Source organism: Pararge aegeria, chromosome 4 (genome assembly GCF_905163445.1).
Source record: "Pararge aegeria chromosome 4, ilParAegt1.1, whole genome shotgun sequence".
NCBI classification, from domain to species: domain Eukaryota; kingdom Metazoa; phylum Arthropoda; class Insecta; order Lepidoptera; family Nymphalidae; genus Pararge; species Pararge aegeria.
In genome coordinates this window covers 6,736,970-6,758,262 of record NC_053183.1, presented here as the reverse complement: position 1 = coordinate 6,758,262, position 21,293 = coordinate 6,736,970, and the positions used below count along the sequence as shown (strand labels likewise).

At 35.5% G+C, this 21,293-nt stretch overlaps 1 protein-coding gene across 1 annotated transcript in view; it reads right to left on the bottom strand.

The window, feature by feature from the left end:
* Positions 1–21,293, bottom strand: part of LOC120637902 (homeobox protein B-H1-like) — a 57,458-nt gene that overhangs the window by 5,598 nt on the left and 30,567 nt on the right. Inside the window, exon 2 of the mRNA XM_039909962.1 lies at positions 13,349–13,577. Within this exon, the coding sequence (XP_039765896.1) occupies positions 13,349–13,577 (229 nt within the window). The remainder of the gene's footprint in view (positions 1–13,348; positions 13,578–21,293) is intronic.

Here is a 21,293-nt window from a genome sequence, read left to right as displayed (position 1 = left end):
GAACAAAAAGCTCCGAGAGCGCACTTAAATTCGGCCCGCCATCTCAAGACCTCACAACAGACGATACTTCCTCTCTTTCCCACGTATACGAAGCGTCGTAAGAACGAGTTTTCTTTATCTCTGTTCCCCGCATCCCCCGGCGGAGTCTGACTACGCTCCGCCCAGTGGTTTAGTGATTTGATGCTGCGTGAACTGATTCAATTGTTGTCCGTGAACGTTCGTTCCAAAATGGCCTCTAAATGTTTCGGTTAGAGACGAAAATCGCCCGGTAAAACGGAACCACTTACGACCTCTCCGCGGAGGAGTTTGTTTATCTCGATTTAAGTTTTTGGAAGACGTGATGCGAATTCCGCTTGTATAGTCGACAAACAAGGAATACATTCATCGATCTGAAATGTTTGCGTTTACACTTGGTGCTTAAGCTTCTTAGCGTTGGGCGTTATTCGAGTGTTGTTCGAACGTTACTTATACGCTGTTTAGGAACTTTCAAACGTTTGAAGTGTATTCTTATGGGAATTTTAGCGACTTTGCCGTTGTCAAGATGAGGGGAGTGTCTAATCCTAACCATCAAATCTAAGGAAGTTTTATTTATCAATGATTATTATGTATATGTATAACGTTAAAACATGATTGGTCATTTGTAATTCTTATAGTGATGTCTTAAGATGTCGATGTCTAACTAGAATTACGAATAAGCGTAGAAAGCCGAAATGTTCCTATTTAGAAATATTTATTCACAGAATGGAAAGACAAGCAGGCCATGCATACCACAGAATTTCAGCCATTATTGCATGCCGAGCACTGTGTCCAAAAACAGCGAAAACGCTCCGCGCATATCTTACTTCACACCCGCGGAATGTTGCTAGCTCACACACTTTTCCCATTTTAGGAAAAATAATTACGATCGACCGCTCTCACTCATTTAGTGACTAATCGGTTTTTGATGCTTCAATATTAGCCGTGTACACGGTTTCTGTACATTCTTAATTCTGTGATGGATACCATACCTATTTAGGAACACTACAATGGCAATCTAAAGATTGGGAAGAAGTAGGTAGGCGTTACTTTGTAGAAGTTCATGATATGAATTGAACATTTAAGTTACATTTAAATATGATCAATTGAACAGTCGATAAAAAGAACGCACACTAGCAAAACGTGCAGTAAGTGCAAAGTTTTGTTTTTGCCACTGTGCGTTGTGAAGTCACCAGTGACCAGTGTCGTGCACAGGGTTTGTGACCATGGTAGGCATAAAGTAGGAAGATGGCATAAAATGTAAGAATAATCCTAGGAGACTTATTAACGAAAACAGGATATAGGCATTTTTTTTTGTGCATTTACGTAATGCACACCACTGTATTAGAGTTAAATATCACTTATTTTAGAGGATCTGTATAACGCTGCGTATTTAAAAGAACAAAAAGAAAACTACACAAACAAAATTTACAGTTGTTATTATTTGTTGTATTTATTATGAATCTAAAGATTGTAGCTTTGGAATTATAAAGTTAAGATGCTTAACATCCCGAAGTATTAATTCAAGATAAGATAGTGTTTTTAGAGGAAAATTGAGCATGCATAAAGTAAATTCATCCACCCTCTGAATACTATAACTAAGTAGGTAACTCAAAATCTTGTTTTAATTTTAAAATATATCAAAATAATGAGTATATGAGGATACTAATAATAAAACACAACAAGAAATAAAAAACGCTAGGTCAAATAGGACTTTGGTATCTTGGTGTATAGATTTAGCAAAAAATGACATTATAACATGACCGTCTGTCTACTTACAAAGACGGCACAAATCAAATCGTTCAAATAAATACACAAATTACTCCTAATTCATGACTTCATTGTCAGACGGACCGTATACGGTCACAAATGTCTATACTAAATTGACGTTTTGGCCGCATACCAAAATTGGAACGATAAATTACATACTGCGAATTAAAAATCCTCTATTAAAATTCGAAGTTGAAATGGCATCTGCAGCATAATGATTAGTTTCTAAATGATAAAGCAGGCGACCTCCGCGTCCTTGGTTCGATTCCCGTGTCTCTGGAGGTGTAATTTGGCGGTTCGCTATAAACGATTAGCCTTCTTCTCGGTAGCTCCCGCGGAACCCTGACATTATGTCATTAGGGTAGCGCAGTCACACGTATGGCGTTTTCGTTTGTTCAACTATTGTTTTTCATATGCAAATATAGTAATTGTTTTATTGTAATGAAAACAATTACTTACTCCATATAATAAGTAGGTAGGTACACTCGAAATTGTATGAATAATGCACATTTTATGTGTCCGAATAAATAGCTTGAATATGTGATTTTTTTAAGCACATAATTTTTTTCTTTAGACAGCATATCTCTTAACCTAATTCTAAGGAGGTGAGAAAAATAGAAGATTTTTCATAGAGACTCATAAGATAGATTTTTTTAAACTCACCTCCAATTGGATGAAATTAGGGTACGAAAGATTGATTGAAAAGATTGTACGAAAATCCTATGTTTTTAAATGAAAGGATTTTTTTTATTATTAAATAAAAAAAATCCTTTCATTTAAAAACATGAGGTGTTGCAATATCCACTAAGAAAGGGTTTTTACGAATGTCTACGAAGTCAAATTGCAATTTGAAGATTTCATGAAAGTCCTATGTTTTTAAAGTGAGATACATTAAGAATTTATGAAAAGAAGTGGGCGACCGCTTGTCTTAAAAATAAAGTTGAATCAGGGCCTATGATTCTGCAAAACGAGAGCTACTGCATGTACATACCATGATACCTATATCCAACCGTGGGATTCGATCAATTAAAGAGGTGCTAAATTCACAGAATTAATATAGTGCGCAATTAAGATTTATGTAGGTAGGTACCTATGCAAAAATTCAGAGCCCGAACTTAAGTAGGTGCCTACTTTATATCTGAGCTTTATGATGAATAACCAGGTTATCTTCATTAAAAAGAAACAAAATGTTAATTTTATTTAAAAAAAAAAAATATTATTTTTGCTTATGTTTGATATTAGTTCTCCAACTGGCTAACAAAAAAACAAAGTTATGCAAAAACATTTTTTAAACGCTGACTCGTTTTCACCCTGTGTGTTCACGTTCCTGCAGTCACATTTCAAAGGTTGAAAGAAATTATTGTATTGCTAAATAATTGACTTGTGTTCTATAAGCTCTCTGGCTTGGAAGTGATATGACTTACAACTTGTGCATTAACTAAAATCCGCATTTATCTTACTTACTGCATAACACAGATAATATATCCGTATACAGTCCGGACGGTCAATTTGTATTGGATGGGTTTTCCTATTTTAGATATTCCAATCCTTTTGTAATCAACACTCACTGCTAGGTACATCACAGCTAGCATTGGGATGAGACAATTATCTCCCCGGGGAAAGGATAAAAAAAAATCTTCTCCCACAGCTTTATCAACTCTCAGAGGATTGGCACACAAGTGAAAATAGCATCCAAATAATATATGCGTAATAATAAACGGGGGTAACTGCTATCCATGTTCCCGTGTAGCAGGAGGACACGTAAATTATATTCCCTGTCAGAGGATATAATCGGGGGACATAATTTTTGTCACCTGCCTGTGCTAGCCAAGCCGGCCTCTTTTCTAATATTTAGGAGATTGGGATGTACTTGTTTCTTAGCTTTTCTTACTATACTAACTTAGGCATAAACGAAAACAAATGATTAGAGATTTGCGAAAGAAGAATTGCGAATCAAAAATTAAAAAATAAGTTTTACATCGTATTAGGTAAAATAAATGCCCATCTCACTACTTATATTTGCTGTTGAATGTACCAATTGCACGCACGAGGTAAAAACGAATGTTATTTGCTGAATACCTTGTCTATTAACACTTACCTATTAATCTAGAGGCTGCTCCAATGCTATTTTTAAGGTACCTATAGCCGTAACCTAACGATCATTCTAAAATATTAGTGGTAAAACCAGAACCCACGGATTTATGTATCTAGACTGTGAAATATCGGAATGCTTTTGCATATTTCCTAACATAAAAAACCCCTTTTTTTACATTTTCCCAGATTTTTTTTCGGGAATCTACGAACTGCGTTCATTAGACCAACCATTTGGTTCCTATTATAAATTCACCTAAATACAATACATAACTGGATATAATTAATAGTTGTAATACTATTATCGTTTTGTACAACACAACGGTTGAATGACGTTAAACCAATTTAAATACGAAAAAAGCCTTTGAAACCTTACAAAAGACGTTATAATGCTCGTACACTGAGGTGTTTCGATGGCGATTGTACGCTGATCCGCGTGTCGTTATAGAGTGCTTATTATGCTTCGTCTGGTAATGAGCGCGGATTACACATCGCCGACACTAAACGGCGTTAAACGTTGATCAAGGACAGTCTACCTTACCTATAAATTAACCATTACGGTATATAATCTGTAACTGCCCCCCGGATCTAGTTATATATATATGGGTCTATGTTTAACTACGAATCACGAGGTCCTCAGTTCGAATACCAGGGCGGGCCAAAAATTGTTAAGTTTTGTGAATAGACTGTTAAAGAATGTTCAGTACCATCTTAGTTAGATAAACTGTCTCGGAGAGCACGTTAATGCGTCGGTCCTGTATACTAACTGTAACTTGTAACAAAGGTCGGTAAAACCCATCAACCCGCATTGGAATAGCGTGGTGGGTCTACGCTCTACAACCGTCTCTCCTCGTGAGAGCAATGTGATAAGCTGCGGATAATGATGATGACGACGGCTTATAATTACAGACAAAGAATCGGTCGTATAGACAAAACTGCTTGCGTCGCTATGTCAAAGTCAAAGTCAAAAATATCTTTATTCAAGTAGGCCCATAGGTGGCACTTTTGATGCGTACATAAGACTACTACTATATAAATAATACTATATATCACTGATGCAATGTTATTGACCTCTCGTCCTTGTAATCTTAATCATTACCGTAGCTACTACTTAGCTAAGATAATACCTCAGGGCAGGAAAGCTTTTTCTGTTTCCTAAATCCCTGCAGCTCACTCCAGACAAAGCTCCTGAAGCTCGCTTTTGTAAATAAGAGCTGACTTCAGGAAAAGCTCATGAAATTCGCTTACCTGGCAGCCGTTTTTTTACAGGATATTGTTATAGAAATCAATAATATTTCGCGCTGAACAGCCAAGGCAAATCTTTGTGCTAAAAATGAGCCAGTATTTCTGGTCTCGCAAGATTTTTTATAGCATGGCACTTCTAAGTTCTAACTAACGTCATATCCCTGAAGAGTTTTATAGCCATGGTAGGCTATCGTGGTATAGTCTGAATAGAACACATATAAAGGCTTTAGTTGGCGATTGTACGGTGATCCGTAGATCATTACACAATGCGTCATTAGATAATGATCGTGGATTACACATCGCAGACGCTAAACGACGATAAACGATGTTCGCCGATAGCCCCCGGGCTTATTATGCATTTACGACTGGACAATCGTACGACCATTTCGAATTTAATGTGTCTGTTACGTTCGCGATTGATTGTTGGTTGTTCACGAAGGCCCAATATCGCAGTCTTTGTTCATTCCGCGTGAATTAAGTCTATCAAAGACTAGGATACTGAGACAGAGAGACTGAGTGAAAACTGAGAGTAATCTTATTTTTGAGAACATTGCACCACATGTGTTTTTATCTTTTGACGGATTTTCGTAACATCAGACTTTTGTTTGGACACGTGTAACTTTGTTGACTTGAATTATGATATCCACGAAAGCCATGGAAGTTTCTAATAGTTAAGTAAAACTCGTACTTGTAAAGACAAAGGTAGGCTTATACTACGAATCAAAATTGCCTAAAATCCTATTCGTACTTTTAATGCCAAAGGTAGGTAGGCTTTAAAAGTATGATTATGATATGATACACGAGTACGATTTTAGGATATCCACCCAAAAACGTACAAAGCAAGAACAAATCAAAAAACTATTAGAAACTTCAATGGCGTTCGTTTAACAAAGGTAGCAGATGAATTATCACTTCAATATCATCACACAATGAATCATTTTAAAACAATTAAGTAAATAAACTATTGAATGATGTAAAAAAGTATCAATTTGGTCGGCGGTAGCTTTATAATAAACGGCGCGGCGGCGCCGGCGAGCCCGTGACTTGCAGACGCTTTGGTCAAGTGCCGACGTTGATTCACACGTAACAACAATCTGTTATCCAAATCCGAGTAAAGGCTTTGTTCCGAGCATTATTCGGTGTTGTAATACACGGAAGATCTTGCGTGTGTAAGCTATATATAACAGTGTAACTTTGCACTAACACCAGAAAAACTTTGCACTCACACCAGAAAAATATGTTTTTACACCAGAAAAATATGTTTTTGCTTTGTGCTGCTACTTTCTTGTTAAATTTATTTGACTGTGAATTCATCAACAACAAATCTGTCTAAAACCTAATATATGAAAGGACAGAGTTCCTAGAGGGATTATTCGGACATAGATAATACAAAGTGTGACAGAATTACGAAATAACATTGAAGGATGCATAGGTATATTTCAAAAGGAATCCCACTGTAAAAATATTAAATCTAAAAATAAAAAATATTAAATAAATAAAGAATACAAAACATTCTTAGTGTTATTGAAGATAAAAAACCTATACGCGTAGAGTAGGTACTATATCTACTCTTTATGGAGAATTTCTCAAAGCTGTGAAGTCCACCAATCTGCACTGGGCCAGTGTGTTGTAGTGTATCATAATGGATAATAAGATGGTAGTCTATAATAATGCTTCGACATCTACGCTTCATTATGACTTCAATCGACTCGACTAAGGAGGAAAATCCTATAGAATATCGCTTTTTAACGCAATTTACATAAGTCGTCAATGCTGACTTTTTAATAGGCACATAATTTTTTGAAAATATTGGAAACATTACACGCAACTGTAAGGTCAGTGAGACCATAACTTTATTAAAAAAATCATACGTTTTTACACTTAAGCATATTTGAGTGAAGTACGAATTTATAATATAATGTGAGAAACAATACCGTAATTTTAGTTTTTGTAATATAATTACGAAAAATTATCTTGCCTGTTTTTAAAACTACTAAAAGTCTTGTTGAATTGAAGAAAACGAATTAAAACTAAAAGATGATTTTACATAATAATGTGTGACGTCATAAAGACTATGAAGATTATTATATACTAATTGCGAAGATCTCTGAATCGAAAGTCATGCTATGAACCATTGTCATAGGTAGGTACTTGTGCGGAAGGCTCACTTACACTTTTCTTTAACTTGCATACTTTTGTATATTTATGTTAAATTTACTGTGCCCCGCTGAAAATCAGCGTTGCATTATTTTTTAGCGGACAGGTATTTTAGCTTATTTAGGCACTTTTGAAACGTTAGGTCAACAAGGTTTCTTTGTAATGACTCTAGCGTTGGTTTACAAGGGACATTGTACCCGGAAAGAATCTCCATAGTTATTCTTTTCCTACAACATTTTTTAAAATTTAGCAATCATTTTTATATTTTGTGTAAGATAAAAGCGGGGCGGCCTTCTTCCAAGCAACTTAGTTATTAAGAAATTCATCAATATATATTTTTCGCTATCAAATATTATCATTGGTTTTTATGCTGTAAATATAGTAAATAAAAAACTATTATTATTGAATGTTAACCTTAAAAGAGGCAAATGAGATACAACAGGTAAAATATTAAATATTGTTACAGAAAATAAATACATACCAACATACGCTTAACAACGGATGAAAATAGCCGCACACAAAAGCTATTAAAGCCCCCTATTAACTCCGATTTCACACCCTTTCACGAACCGAAAAATTGAAGCCCAAACATTAGTTTAACCGAAATTAAAGAAAACCGATAAAAAGCGTGGCAAAAAATCGTGGTTATAGAAAAAGCTCCAGACGGGGCGGGGACATCTTGTACGGCGCCTGGGCTGTTCCCACTGCAATAATTTCTTTGACCTAGTACGCTACCGGTATTCAATTAGGAAAAAGCGGTGATAGCCTAGTTGTATGGGCTTCGGTTTTCGGCTTCCAGTTATGTGCGTTTGAAGCAATTATAATATCACTTCCTTCAACGGTGCAGGAAAACATCGTTAGAAAACTTGCATGCCTGAGAGTGGGTTGATATGATGAATAAGTTCATTGAAAACTACCGTCCCAGGATTGAAGTGTTAGACCGCATGTAGAATACACAGGGGCAAAAAAAAGCTAGGTTTACCTGTCAAGTAGAATTACTTGACAGATAAACCTGCCTTTTTTTTTCTTATGATGGTTAAGGAAATTTCCATTCCACCACAGTGCCTCGGAGGACATTTAAAGCTGTGGGGAACGTTTATTATCACTAAAATAAGCTCATCATCATCATCGTTAACCCGCCAACCTGTATTAGAACAACTTGGAGGCTAATTTCTATTATATTTCCTACGAAAGAGTAGGCTACGCCCAGCATTAAAGCATTAATAGTTTTATGATGTTGATTGCATTCGATTCAGAACATTTTGCAAGTACGACTGGTATTTTTTAATGCTAACTGTGACTTAAGAGGAATAGGTGCGATGACTTTACGAGATTCGTAATACGCTAATCAAAGAACCATTCAAGTTAAGTTGCTTTTGACTTATTCTTACTTCACTAGTAATGAAGTAATTATCAATTAAGAATTAGGTATATTTCCTTAATAAAGGTTGTCTAAAGGAGATTGTTTTACCGCATTTGTTAGACCGCATTTGTTTTTTTTTATTTGATTCTATGATAGGTTTGCTCAGTGGTCGAAATCAGAGCGATTATATTAATATGTATTAAAAATTTTAGCGTTCACCAACTTTAACAACGGAAAATTTGACAGTGCTACGTGCGCAAATTATGTCTAGATCAGCGATCTCCAAATACTATTCAGAGTTATTTGGCCTACATAAATTCGGTAAAAGAGAGGAACAAAGTATTCTCTTCACGTTCAGTTCCAAACGTATATACGTATAGATTTTGTTAAATGGCCATAAATACTTTTATCAACTTTTTTTAAACCCTGATTACAAATGCACCCGACTTTCACGAATAACGAGACAAAATGGAAAAACAGATCACAGACAATGAAACAGTTAATAGAATTTTTTCTAACCGTTTATACGACAATAGCAAAAAACTGTATTGAATGGATTTTGATATAATTTTGGCTATCACGTAACTTAGCGGTACACTCAGGGTATAGAATCAATACAACGGATTCCGTAGGTTTCGTAGCCTGTTGAAGGTACCCTGTCAGTTGTCACAAAGACAATATAAACACTATATTATCCTGTCACATAATTATTCACACATCTTAGAATGTTTTAATGCTAAAATAACTACAGAGCATTTTTTATAATTTACTTTTCGAGACAAATTTGTTAGAGTGCAAACGTTATTAAATTAGAGGTTTAGGTACATTGTTGATTAGATTTATGTCATGAAAGTAATTTTATGCCAATACATACTTAATTTTAGATCTAGTAGGTACCTTATCTAACTTAAGTACCAATTAGCACTTTTGAAACGTCAAGTCAGTCTGTATGTAGTGGCTCTACCACCGGTTCGGATGGCTAAGAACTCAGCAGATTGCTCTTTTCCAACATTATTTTATAGTTTAACAATCTTTAGAATTTTTCTGTTTTGCGAGGGATGAGAACGGAGTGGCCTGCTTCCAAGCAGCCCTGTCGTTAAGGAATTTATCAATCGTGTAGTAACCACGATTGGTTAAATGTGTTTTAATATATTGTTTAAACTTAGGTAAAGGTAGATCTAATATTACCTTCGGTATCATGTTATAAAAGCGTATACCCATCCCCACAAACGATTTCTGTACTTTTCTCAGACGATATTCAGATATCACTAATTTATGTCCGTTTCTAGTAACAGTCGACTTACTATATGATATAGACTTTTTGTTTATAATTACTTATGTTTTGTTTAGGAAAGATTATATTATTAAAAATATATTGCGAGGCTACTGTAAGTATACCTATTTCTTTAAATTTGGCACGAAGGGATTCGCGTGATCTAAGTTTATACATATATAAACAGTATAATATGGAGCTTATTCTCTACCTTAATGTTTTATGACGGAAATGTTATATAAATAAATACATTTAAAACAATACTGATATGGCTATAAACAGATCCACTAATAAGTCGAAGTACATATGTACCTACATTAGCTGTTATATCAGATATTCATATTGTATATATTTACAAAAACTAACATTAGTAACCGTCTCTAAAACAGGATTATCATTTGCAACAAGAACGTTATAAACGATATTATGAGGTATTTTATACATTCATTTTGCAAAGATTTCGATAAAAACTTTTAGTTTAACATTTATAATGGTTAATTATTACCAGTAAAAACTAAACGCATCTACAATTTAATAATATACCTACGTCAGTTAGATAAACTGAAAATTAATAAAAAGAGGCAATAGAAACCCTGAGGTAGTCGGAGTTTTTTAGTTAGTCAGTTTTTATGTGGCATCTAGAAGGTGGCATGGTCGGCGGCGGCAAAGGTCTAATTATTGACGTTTGTTTTTGAAATAACCGCTTTGGGCACAGTCGATGACGAACCTTGTTAAGTGATTTATAATGAGTTCCTTATAATAGTTGGGTGCAATTTGAATGGAAATAATTGGGTTAAGTGTAAATATGAAAGATTTTTTTAATGATTTGAATAATAAAACTAATTAAATGAGAAAGTTTGCATGTTTGGATGTTTGTTACTTTTTCATGTAGCAATGGCTGAATATGTTGTATTTTTATTATTTTTATTGTTAGTTATTGATATTGGAATATAAAGTCTACATAATTTTCATAGCAAAAAACTGAGGCCTTTCCGTTGGCCAGATCTGGCTAAAAGGAAAATGTTTTCAGCCCATAGAAATAATTCCGTATCCGATAGGAAAGGCCTCAGTTTTTTGCTATCAAAACTATGTAGATTTTATATTCCAATATCAATAAATAACAATAAAAATACAACATGAAGTCAAACACCAATTTATAAGAATAATTATTGAATTCAAAAAAAAAGTGTGTGCGTAACCTTTACGCGATTGAAGTAAAACTTTTTTTATTATTTATTGATGAAAGAGTAAAATGTTTCTGGGATCCGCCATTTCATTTAATATTCACTATTTCATTTTAATTATATTTTAAATTCTTTAAAATCACTTTCACATTTTATAAATACATATTTTCATTTGTTAAATATAATAATTGAGAGTAGAAAATTGAAGGTTAGATCAGCACATGTCAATATAACCTTGTCATTGAATATTATAGAATGTCGTAATCGTCAGAAAATAAATAAATTATTTATTTATTTATTACAAAAATAATAAATCAGTATATTTAGAGAATTTCAAAAAACTTTGCAATTTAAAAGCTGGCTTATAAGTCAAGAAGCGTGGAGTATATGACATAGCGGAAACCACACAGACGTCTATAGTAAGCGTTACTTCCGTCAAAAAAAAATCTGAATTAATCCCTAGTAGCGCCTAAAGAATTTTTACTTCAAAAAAAATGTTTGTAATCCTATACAGACGATATAGGAGAAAAATCTAAATTTCAATTTTACTATAAGATATTGTTTTATTCTGTCGTTGACAATTGAATGAATATAGTCGCAAACATAGACGCTTTAATAGATTCGGATAACCGCGTCGCGCACTGGTAGCTGTGTTACCAGAGATGCTGACTCAGCACGCTCTGTGAGATTGCCGACTATCTCACGAACTACGTCATGAATAGTCGCTGCCGTAATTCATTGGCTTAAGCGTAATTTAGGTTCCCTATATAAAATACATGATAACTCAGTAAACATCTTAACACCTAAAGTTCCTAATTTAATTCAAGTATTGTGAAGAAGCATTTCTGATATAATATTTTACACTTTGGCTGTTCTTTGGGTTTTTAATATCCTTTGTTCCTGAACCACCCCTATATTGAAATTAACAAAATATGATCAATTCAGTCAAGCCAGTCAGTTTCGAATTTTTGCAAAACACATGCAAGGTAATTTTATAAATAGAGAAGCTAACAATTTTATTTCTAACTAGCGGTTCCCCGTTATTGCGCATACGCTTAATTTTCCCCTTTGCATTTCCAGCCCGCATTGTTATTTCGCTTTTGCTTGATGTAGGTGCAGGGTTTAATTGTTGATAAATTTTAGTAGGTACAGAATGAGAAAGCTACAGTCCACTAGCGCGCCCAGCGCGTACCTATTGTTAGATATTGGTTGTTTACAGAACTTTAAAGCATGCAGGTTTTTAAACGCACATAATATTTTTCTGAATTGTTAAAGGTGCTTTAGTTTATCTTATGAAATAACAAGATTTTTGAACAACACGATACGATGTATGATGATGTACGATGATGAATATAAATAACTTACAAACATACTTCAAAAAGAGTTTTTATTTTGCTTCTTGAAAACATTATGTAGAACGTAGATTCTTTTTTTCGAAACGCGGATCGCTTGCACCTTAGGTTCAAGTAGAGTAGCATTCGATAATTGCTTTCTTCATTCGAATCGTCTTACACGTATTCAGTTTTATAAACCCATTACGGTGTGGGAGGTATAATACTTAATAGTATTTCTACACAATTTTCATGTAAACTAAAGGGAATTTAATATCACATGGAGAGAGTTCCACAGCGCACTGCATTTATGAACTTCAAATTATCGTTAGATACTAATTACCAATGTAATTTTCCTTTTCTCCTTTATTTTAGGTACTAATTTGAGAGTTCACATGTTGCATGTATTGTCCATTTCATTAACAGCGACGTATCTATTGCAATCTTTATTGAACGAAAGATCGATATAAATAAATGTATTTTTGTTAAAGAGACCGCTCTTATTAATTTTATGTAAATGGAAGAGTGTGAGATTGATAATAATATTTTTTTGCCACTTTACATTTTTAATAATCGTACGCAGATGTTTTCAGTAGGTATATCGGTGTCCACCCCCATTTACATACTTACTAAAAATTGACGCATTTACCTACGTATTTTTTCGCGACTAGAAGCTAGTTTTAGCACATAGCACATATATGATTTTAAATAACTACGAAAATTAAACTTTTCGTAGTTATTCAAAATCGTAGGTATTGCAGAAGTCAGTGGAAAACTTTTCTATCTTGTAGTACCTACAATAACTTTTGCACCTATCTAATTATTATTTATTGTCTGCAATTATAAAGAAATACAGGTGCAGTTTTTGCCAATGGTGCAACGGGGAAGAAAAAGAATTGAAAGTGTCAAAGTGTCTTACCTTCTATTTTGATACCAAGTTTTGACTTGAGTATCCGTAAGGCCTAGTTTAGCAGCTAGCTCCATGCGGTCTTGCACGCTGAGGTACTTCTGCCTCTCAAACGACTTTTCCAGGGTCTGCAGCTGGTGGTCCGTAAACGCTGTTCTAGCTTTCCTCTGCTTTTTCGAAAGAGCGGAAGCATCTCCACCACATGACTTGCTTGATACGTCGTCTGAGTCATCTTTAACACCTATAACAAAAACGTATTAGTTAAATTGGCTTATCAATTAATGCGAGATAGGTATTTTCTAAATTTCTGAACAGAAAAATCCAAAACCCATTCTCGGCTTGACCAAAGATTTATTCCCAGCAGTTGTAAGCTTTAGTCGTATATCTTATCGACAAAGAGGCGCAAAGGTTAACAATGCTGCCTGTAAGATACTGCTTGCAGCAAAAAGGCCGCCTTTTCATGCCTACATTTTTAATTTATTTCTTATTCTTGTTTCTTTATGTTATCTGTATTATTTCATGTTTTGTAGGTGATAAAATGTTTTTCCTTTTTCTTCTTTATGCAGGAGAGACTCTTCACCACAATAAGAAAGCGAGTTTGACGCTGCGGTATGGTGTTTGCTTTACATTATTATCATGATAATCATCAACCCACTGTAGGGCAACGATCTCCCCCCAAAATGATAAAGTTTTAGGCCGTTGTACACCACGCTGGCCAAGTGCGGATTGGTAGACTTCACACGCCTAAACCTATGAAGAAAACTCAAGCATGCAGGTTTCCGTCAACGTAAAAGCAAGTGACATTTTAATTGCATTAATTAAAAACGCACGGAACTCCGAAAATATAGAGATGCGTGCCGGGGTTCGAACTCAGTCCCGCCGGAAGGCAGTCCCGAAACCCTAACCACTAGGCTACCACCGCTTCGCTTTACATTATGATAAAATCCATGCCAGTAATGTAAGCAATCAAGTAAGGAAGCGGTGCTGACCGCAGGAAGCCCCTCTATAGGGCTTCACTCTCTCCACCGCGTCGCGTCGGTCACTCCGACAACTTGCTCTAGACTTGAGTTACAAAGCTCTTTTAGCTTATGTACCGAGTATTGCCACCTCTTTTGTTTATTGATGTTACGTTTTAGGCAAAGGGGCTTACTACAGTCCATTTACTGACTTTTCTCTTTTTTTTTATTATAACATAGAGGACTATATAAGTTCAAGGACTGTATAAGGTAGGGGACTATTTTACACGATTGGAGTAACCGCTAAGGGCATAAGTTTAAAATTTCCGTTTATATGAAATACCTTGACTACTTAAAATAATGCTTAAACAAAACATCAACAATATAAAAATAATACTGCTGTAAGCTACGGTAATAATTCCCCAGTTTTAGTAAGTTTCGTCAGCCTAGTGAATATTTACACGACTGGTCAAAAACCTGACTACAACAGTGACACTGCATAAGGAAAAAAATTAAGACCGCTGATTGGTGCCATTTTCAAATGTAGAAATAGCCTATAAACAGAGCGACACTTCGCAGCGCATGCAAGGACGACATAGATAGCCCGGTCCAATAACCTAAGGCGTAGGTGCTAAGCGTCATGTGCCAGGAATTACACAGCCAGGGCACAGTTGCCAACTGTGCCCTGGCTTCAGATCGGAAGACGTCAAAGCTCATTGGTAGCAGAAATAAGTATGCCAATAATAAGTACTTCTCCGGACGAGCTCTGTCAGAAAAGGCTAAAATGATGATGGTGATATTTTCTTTATTTTTTAACGGTTTTAGGAAATTGCAAACTAGTTTACTAAGAAACTTCTTTAAGAAAGCTGTGGTAACTAAGCAATTTAATCACACTAAGCCGTTTAATACAACCTAGTGACACATATATAATAATTTATTGCGATAATCAATTCAAACAATACTTAGGTCCTGATAAATTACTATCCTTTTTTCAACGAAATTTTATCATACTTCAAGTACCTATAACCCTTTATTTAAATAGAATGATACGTAGGTAGGTAGGTACGTATTACGAAGAAAAAATCATATCAAGCATAAAAAATTAACATGTTTATCGGAATATGAGTTTATTAAAGTGCTTTTTTATACCCGACCAGATAATTTAGCAAGAGTTAAAAGCAAAATTTACGTATGCGATAAAGTACACAAAAAATTATCACTTATCGCCCGGACTGTCATATGTTAACCCCTAATTATATTAATGACTAGCTTTTATCTTTGACTTCGAATTCAAATAAGTAAATATGATTCTTATGACCTCACTTTTTCAAAGAGGCATCGAACAAAAACGCGGAGCAGGTAAATACTATTCACACTACCTGCATTATCTGTTTCGTAGACTAGTCGTGGCCCGTAGTTTGACCCGCGTTGACTAAGGACTACGTTTTTTAAAGGCGCTGTTGGCGTGCGGTTTAGAAACGTGCGTCGACGGCGCTTTTATCCTACAGAGATTTGTTGTTGTTTATATCGATACGCACGCACGTAAGCAACGCGTTTGCACCTATCCAAACGCTCGTCACTAGTGATTGACTGTCTTCATCTTGCTACTATTGGCGAGGTTCTTCTTAAAAACGTAATATCTCACAAGGCGGTAAGTAAAGATGTAGATGGTAGCGGGCTAACCTATTAGGGAGTTTGCCATTTATATTAAACCCTTAGAAATCGTGCCGGAACGCTAAATCGCTTACCGGCACGTCTGTCGTTAGTTTGGTACTACGGCCGAAGCCACCAGAGAAAATTCATAAATTTTAAATCCCCAAATCGAATCCGGGACCTCCAACTTAAAACTACAGTGCTCACCTCCGCGCCAGGGAGATCGTCAGATGGTGGCTGCTGGTAATAAGATGTTTCAAAGAACTAAACCTGCTTTCGCTGTTTAAATGCGCTATCTAAAGTTGGATTTAGATTATTGAAAGTGACATAAAATTATTTTCATGACATTAATTTTTAGTGGTCTTAAGCAAGAAAGACGAAAACAGTCTGCTCATTTTCGAACGAAAGGTCTTGCGACGAGTGTTTGGTGCTATGCAGGATAATGGTTTTTGGCGCATTCGGTACAATCACGCGCTATACGAACTATTTAAAGAACCGTCAAAACTATCAAACTGTTAAGACTGCAATGGGCAGGGCATGTGCAACGCATGGAAGGCACGAGAGCGCCAAAGAGGTTTATGGAGGGCACTTTGGAGGGGCGTAGAGGCCGAGGACGACCTACGGGTCGGTGGAGTGATGAAGTTGAGAGGGATATGAGGGTTCTGGGAGTTCGGAGCTGGAAAGAAGTAGCTTCTGACCGCCTCAAATGGAGAAATATGCTTGACCAAGCCAAGGCCCACCCAGAGCTTTGATGATGATGACGAATTTTTATTAGTGATAAGGCCGTCTATTGTATTATTTATTTAATTTAAATACTGTTTATTATTACTTTGTGCATGGTGTACCTACAATAAAGTTTATTAGATTTTCTTCATTGTTTTGATTTAATTTCATCAATAAATGCCTTCAATTGTAATGTGTTAACCTTTAATTTTATAATTCATGCATTAAGCGGTTTGATTAATTTAGATTTAGATTTAGATTTGTAGAGATTATATATTAGAGATTTAAACCACTAACATCAGAGTGATGAAACAAAGTTAATTTGAATTTTTACACTCTGTTTTAACAACTGTTACGAGTTATTCAATCAGCAACATCAGCCAGTAGGTATAACTAGCAGCTTTTGTGACGTGGATCTTGACAATTGCCGCATATAGCAAGGTGTTATTTTGACGTCACGATATGGTTTGAGTGTCATACAGAATCAGAGCCTAGCGCTAAAGGTACTTAATCTTGGTCATGATAATGTAAGCTATTTGCCAAATAGACACAAGTAAAGCAGTGTAGACTCTACACTGTAGAGTTAAGCAAGATTTAAAGTATTATTTCATAAGTTTGCCGGTGGAGTTGCAAAACAATTTTAAAGGAGACCAGTTTAATAAATAATGCATGTGTTCCAAAATTCAGTTTTTCTTCTATAAATTGACATAAATCTTGTAAAATTACACCATTTTGCACTTGTACCAAGATTTGATTAACAATCGAAAATGGTAACTTATATGTGTTCGTCGCTACATAAGGCGTTCAAAGTACAGGTAAAAGAGAAAGAAGAAAAAAGGTGTAAGACAAGACCATGAAAAATTTCAAAATCGTTGTCGTGTTTTAGGCCGAAAGGCGGGTACACAGTCAACGAGGTGACAGGGGGGTTGTAGCCGGTAAAAGTCCGGCACTACCTAGCGCCGCTGGGTGTCCACGAGGATTCCTCCTGTGTAGTAAAAAAAGGCTTTTAAAGTGTGGTTTTGCCACACTTTAAAAGCCTTAGGTGTAACAAACGTTGTCACACTTCAACTGCGAGCACCTATAAATTGACCAGAGCCTAACTGAATACGTTATTTCACATTGATTTAATATTTTACTATCGTAGCAAGCTTAATGTTATTTCACGTTTCGTTCAGAGACATTATTTTGAAAACTAAGGCAAGTATAGTGCGTTTAAAAAGTTAGCCACAATATCGCCGTTCAAATAAGTAAATACTACACGAGATTATAGGTATAATGCGGAGGGAATTAGCGCAGCCGAGTGTACGCGTTGCGGTTTACCACCCACGCACTAAGGGCGCTTACACACGACGACATTCTTTTTAGATGCATTAACACGCGTCTTTTGCACTACGTTAAAAGTCGGTAAATTCTATATAACGCACACAAACGACGTGTGTTAATGCTCTTTAAAGCCACGTTGCACGGCTATGAGCATCATCAAGGCATTTTCTTCACGGTGAAAGGTCAAAATGTATTTTTAATTTTTTATCCCCTTTCGGAACTAGGCACACAGGTGGAAATAATATCCTAATAATATACTTAATATATACCTAATATATCCTATCTTATATTTAACAGGAGTGTACTCCTTTAAACTATTGAAGAGCATGCACAAAGATGAATGTGAAGGCTTGTTTATGTGGGGGACCAGTTTTCAGATCACCGTTGTTGGTAGACGCGTAGCGTGTCAACGTTGATCTACAAGGTGCGCACGGCTTACGCTTGCTTTTTAAACCGAGTCTTATTATTACGTAGAGCGTACGTTATAGCTTTTTAGTAGTATTAGAGCTTTTTAACAGCTAACACAATGCTTATTTCTGCCGCTAAACAGCATTGCTGCAACGCTGTGTTTCGGTCTATCGGGCGTGTTTTCCGGTATATTTACAGGCACATGAGGCTAAACACGTACGCCTCAAATTGATGGACGCAGGGCGGCATGTTGCAGGACGTGCTCCTTGCATGCCCTGTGAAGTGTTGCTCTGTTTATAGGCGATGGTTTCCCACTTACCATCAGATAGGCCATTTACTTGGTCCGTCAATTATTACTAAAAAAAATAAAAAAGATTCTGGTATGCATAATTGTATAGTGTCTTTGATTATCATCCGTTAGTGATACATGAATTGTCTACGTGTAGATCGCATCGTCACACACACGTCTGCAGGAGCCCTTAGCGCTCGCTGCCGTGTGCCGTGCATTGCAACGTTCCTTGCTGGAAACCTAAGCAGCACGATGGTGAATTATTGAGAGATGTCAACATGTTATTTTAATTTTGCACATTTCATTTATAAGGTAGAGAAGAATTTTACTCAGTATTAAAAAAAACAATGTGCAAGTAAACTAAAATCCATTTAGGCTTTTTCACAACCGACCGGATTTTTTTTCACTAGAGAAAATGACCAAACGAGTGATTGGTACCGCTGCCAGAAAACGTCGCTCGTACTGGTTATATATGCTGTCTCAAAAGAAATCAATTTATTGGAATTTTCTTTCTTAATAAAATAGACTACATATTTTATTAACGAATATTTAAGAAAATTAAACAGTTTTAATTGTTCGTCCGTGTTGCCTAAGATATATAGGTATTTTATTTAATACGTATGTGAATTTGTATTTAGCAAGATGGTTAATATAAAATTTAATACTTTAGCAGTAATGAAATCTTTGAGGCGTAACCGGTAGACCGGTGGTAGGTCTATGTAACCGATCCGCGTACTTTCCCGCATAAGCCTTTATTTTTTGTACTCAGTCTTAGAATTTTAGTTAAGCTTCACTAAGCCTGAATTACGCGTTCATACCAACGTACATTTGCACAGTCTATTTATATAGATCATTGCAACCATCAGGTTTAAGAAGCTAACCTATATTTGAGTAGGTTCAAAAATGATTTTTTTGGTATCAGCTATAGACACTAGTTCACTGATGGACTAAAGGCCTCTTCCAACGGGAGATTACCCATAACAATAAAATAGTAGTAGCACCAAGAAGGCTGCTTGCTGCCCGTTCTTGGTTATATGAACTTAGTGACCTCATAAGACAAACTCGGTAAACAGAAGGGGACTAACTGTATTTTTGATATGCTACACGGTATTATTTCAGTATGTATACCTTAATGTGATACTTATGTATATGTTCTGGGTAATCAAATAGCTATTTGTCAAACATAACCAAATTTTTTACCACAGCTCATAATTAAGGAAATTAAATAATAATGTTTTAAAAATAATAATAACACCCCAGAAACACCTAGTTTACTCTGATCATAAACCTCAAAATACTAAATATTGGATTGAAGCAGGCGCTACTTTGCAGAAATCCATAATATATTATGAAAATTAAGCTTAACTTGGTAAACTCCGCGAACAGCAGCAGAATCTGTACGGTGTAATTTATAATTACTTCAATGCGTTGTTAATTGTTAACAATTTTTAAAATGAATAATTGTTAAGTAACAATTATTCATTGTTAAGTAACAATTATTCATTGTAAAGTCAACATCTGAGGATGCTCCGGTTTCGGAGCGAAACGTGCGTAGAGGGTAAATTGCCAGGGATCTGTATGGTGTGGAGTATACGTAAGTATATATAAATTACACCATACAGATTCTGCTGCTGTTCGCGGAGTATAGAAAATTAAGCTTAAATTTCATAATACTCAAAATTCTATTATTTAACGCTTCAGAACATCAGTAACCGAAACTGAAATTTACAGCAAATTCCAACTTATTCCAATTTTTCTAGCAATAAATCCACCATTTCTATACCTATCCGGAATTTTGAGTTTAAACAAACTATATTTTAGTAAGCACTTCAGTTCTAAAACGATATTGATAAGGTTAATGGCAGCTTGACGTTTTACAGAAACATTATTGCCCACTAATGATAATAATTTTCACGGTCGAACAAATGCAGTTGGCAGTTGGGCCTTATTATAATAAATTAATGGCGGCGGGCCCTAATGGGCCCGGTCGGTCATAATTACACTCGATATTACAAGCTGGAGGGGTGTTGAAAAAATCGCCACGTAGTTCAAATTACAAAGTAGTCAAGGTTGTGTTTGTCAGGAAAAAAACACAATAGTTTTGTAGCCTGAGAAGGTAAGCCTCTAAATTTCCTTCAAACGAAATTTGTTTGTTTAACTGATGTATGCTTTTCTTTCCTTCCCATCAAGACTTGTATTTAATTAACTACCTTGTTATTTATTTTTTGAAGCTGGTCTGATGTGGAAATAGGTTTCATAAGATCTCTCCAATGGTTTGCTGGTTTCTTGTATGCCCTATACTCTATAGGTATCATAGTTTGGATGCTACCGACGAAGCTAAAACCCCAAGTGATTTAGCCCTGTAACACCGCTGGGAAAGAGATAAAGGGATGTCGTTCAAGATTCGAATACATTACTTAGTTAATTCATTCATGCATTCAGTTAAACCATAACATACTATCGTTTAAAAAAGTGCTCGGAACGGCAATACTACAACGGGCATAAATTGAACCTAACATCATTTGGATTTTTATCTAACCTGCACACCGTTATGTTTTGCAGACTATATATTTCGGAACACTTACGGTTAAATACCAATGGAAAC